The sequence below is a fragment of the Homarus americanus genome, unplaced genomic scaffold (genome assembly GCF_018991925.1).
Source record: "Homarus americanus isolate GMGI-L3 unplaced genomic scaffold, GMGI_Hamer_2.0 scaffold12928, whole genome shotgun sequence".
Lineage (NCBI taxonomy): Eukaryota > Metazoa > Arthropoda > Malacostraca > Decapoda > Nephropidae > Homarus > Homarus americanus.
Genome location: NW_024711321.1, coordinates 1,158 through 4,421, shown reverse-complemented (window position 1 = coordinate 4,421; position 3,264 = coordinate 1,158). Strand labels below are relative to the sequence as shown.

Sequence of the window (3,264 nt, the reverse complement as noted above, 5' to 3'; positions counted from 1 at the left end):
CAGAGGATTTAGCTTTTCCATCTCTGTGACGGCGGCATATGTTGTTTTTGCGTCCGTTTTCGTGATCCGGAATTTTGGCAGTGTCGTTGGAGGTGAGCTGGTGGTGGTGATGGGTGCCTTTGGGGCTGCTTGACGGCATTCGTTTCCCGAAAAAGCACGTCGGCGTTTCTTGTTTTCTACCTTCGTCCAGTTGTCCTCAGTAGCGGTAGCAGTGGTGGTGGTGGTGGAGGTGGTGGTGGTGGAGGTGGTGGTGGTGGTGGAGTTGTTGGAGGTGGTGGCAGAGTTCCTACTTTTCAGGGCTTCGTTGAAGGCGCGTAACTGGTCTGCTTTCTCTGTGCGAAGCCTGTCGTAGTTCGGGTCGTCAGGTTGGCGGTTCAGGCGGGGATCGCGGTTAGGAGGGCGTACGCGCTCCATAACCGGGTTTATTTTTTATTTTTTTTTTATTTTTTTTTTTTTTAAATCCTACCTATTCCGTTTGAGTAAATAGCAGAGGAATTACAGCACTCCCCACTAGCTGGTGGTCGTAGAGTGGTTCCTGAGCTTCTCTCCCGGAGCCCCGATTGGGGAAGCCTACTTCCTAGTGTATGTGACTGCTCACTTATAGACGTGAGCTAAGTGTGCCTATTTGGGAAGGATAAGGATAGCTACCCTCTTTCCAGGTGGACCCGCACGATCACGGTTTTCCTGGAAAGACTCGGCTGGGGAGGGTTTGGCTCCGACCCCCTTTCGTGTTCACAATCTCCTGGGAGGGAGGTGAACAGTTACAGGGGGGACCGCAGGACGAATACACTTTTGAGGGTGCAGGTCCCTAGGCCAGAGCGAAAAAGGAAAAATAGTAGTAGAAGGAAAAGGGCTCAAACCACGCCGGGAATATCGCGCTATAACTGCTCTCCAGCTGGAGTGTGGGTCACTCACACCACCAGTGGGGAGGGCAAGCTAATGCTCGATAAACCGAGAACGCTCGTGAGTTGTTGTGGACGATGACAGACGTGGGTGGTCCGGTCCGGGAGGATGGCCAACAATGGTACAAGGGAGAGGGCGGTCTTCACAGTTCCGGGTCCAGCAGGAGGTCTTGTTGAGAGGTCTTCTTGGTTCAGGGGTCCAGTCAGCGTCTGATGCTAATATATACTGTAGAGGAGAGTGAGATAAAGTCCCTAGGGGACCGTAGGTGTCCACAATGGACCATATATATATATATATAAAAATATATAAAAATATATATATATATATATATATATATATATATATATATATATATATATATATATATATATATATATATATATATATATATATATATATATATATATATATAATATACACTGGACGTTGAGTTGTCGTTCATTTCTACTAACTTCAATTAACTTCAATGAATATAAAAGTTTGTTAAAGTTTAGTATGATATGTCACGCATTTGTCTGTACATAATAGAGCTCTGCATTCTTAAACAAATTCTTCCAGTAGAATGACCTGAAATCTAGTAATCGAGCGAGAGTAAGAGGAAGATGGGCGGACGAGGTAAAGGATGAGTTCAAGGTGGGTGGGAGGAGCTTGGTGAAGGAACGGGTATAAAGGCCAGTGAAACTCACAGTCCACCATCATCTTCCAGCAGCACCTTCCTCTGGCTGACTCTGCCCTTTACTTCTCTATATTATTCATCTTTCTCTTGAATTAAAACCATGAAGATTATTCTGCTGATGGGTCAGTATAACAGTTATCAGTGAATATACTGTAAACGGACCTTAAAAAAATAATGAAGTTGTAATCACAGATATTTTGATCTTTATGGTATTTTATCAAATGTATCTATCTTTTACAGCACTGATCAGTGTATCTGCCGCTGACAGGCCGTCTAGCAACTACAGAGCCCCTCTTGGAGGTTTCAGTAACGGGTTTGGTGCCTTAAATGGAGCCCCAAGCAACGGATACGAAGCTCCCCCAAGTAACAGGTATGGCCCCCCAAGTGGTTATGGACAAGATGAAATTGCTGCTCTGCTGGAGAGCATCCCTGGTGGTGGCTTCCCTGGTGAAGACTACCCCATTCTGGCTTCTCCACCAAACACTGACTTCTCCTGTGATGACCAGGCGGTGCAAGGCTATTACGCTGATACCGCCTCTGAAGCCGGCTGCCAGGTGTTCCACATTTGCCAGGACCGCGCCCGCAGACGCCAGCAGGACTCCTTCCTCTGTCCCAACGGTACCATCTTCAACCAGCAGTACCTGGTGTGTGACTGGTGGTTCAACGTGGACTGCTCTGAGGCTGAGAACTTCTACTCCGTCAATGAGCTCATCGGCGTCGTCCCCTACGGTGGTTATGGTCCCTCCACCAACGGTAATGGTAATCGTTATGGCCCTAACGGTAACGGGAAGGTAGGCAATGGTAATGGCAACCGCTATAGTTCAAATGGTAACGGAAGAAACGGAAATGCTGTCAACGGTAACGGCTATGGAGCAAACAGTAACGGTGGGAATGGTAATGGTGCCAGCAACGGTTATGGACCTCCAGTTCCTCCACCTACTTCCTATGGAACTCCATTTTAAGATGTTTATAACTTGACACTTGTCTTCTCTCACTCGACTGTCTCTCTGGTAAAATGATTCCCGCATCCACTCAACCATGATCCAAGAGTTTACTGGACTCCCATCTTTGTATATATTTATAATTTATTATCAGTGTGGTTTACCAATGAAAGTTTTCTTCATCATATTTTACTTAATAAAATTTCTAATGATCATATTTTTTTACTTCTTTGTATCCTTCTTGTGTGAATCGAGAACTTTTAAGTCCTAAAATGAAAAGTGTGGTATGCAACAGGGAACTGAATAAGTGAAAAGTCATTATATGGCAAGGACTGATATATGAGTCAGAAGCTTGGACACTTTCAGCAGACACCAGAAAGAGGTTGGAAGCCTTTGAAATGTGGTGTTACAGGTGAATGCTAATGATAAGCTACACTGATAGAAAAACTAATGAAGAAGTACTAAAATTAGCACAAATTTCAAGATAAATACTTGAAATCTACAGGAAAAGAGAAATGAGATACTTTGGTCATATAATTTGAAATGAGGGAATAATATAGAAATATTAATGGACATAGTTGAGGGTAGGAGGGCCAGGGGAAGGTAGAGAATAGGATGGATGAATTAAATTAAAAAGTGTGCCCCAAGGGAGATACAAAACCTTAGATAATTGGTAAAACAGCCCAAGAACGTTTAGAGTGGAAGACTGTGGTCGCCAAACTCCAGATATGAGGATGGTACTCT

At 44.5% G+C, this 3,264-nt stretch overlaps 1 protein-coding gene across 1 annotated transcript; it reads left to right on the top strand.

Moving 5' to 3' along the window:
- Nucleotides 1–1,607: 1,607 nt before the first annotated feature.
- Nucleotides 1,608–2,735, top strand: LOC121858012 (pro-resilin-like). The gene is made up of 2 exons (XM_042354253.1): nucleotides 1,608–1,701; nucleotides 1,820–2,735. Exons 1-2 carry the CDS (start codon nucleotides 1,680–1,682, stop codon nucleotides 2,539–2,541), a joined length of 744 nt encoding a protein of 247 aa, XP_042210187.1. The 5' UTR covers nucleotides 1,608–1,679; the 3' UTR covers nucleotides 2,542–2,735.
- The last annotated feature ends 529 nt before the right edge of the window (nucleotides 2,736–3,264 follow it).

What these genes read in the sequence shown, in the direction of transcription:
- LOC121858012 (XM_042354253.1), top strand. Translation starts at nt 1,680, where the DNA reads ATGAAGATTATTCTGCTGATGG. An exon ending in GAAGATTATTCTGCTGATGG is followed by an intron (nt 1,702 to 1,819) that starts GTCAGTATAACA and finishes TATCTTTTACAG; the next exon opens with CACTGATCAGTGTATCTGCC.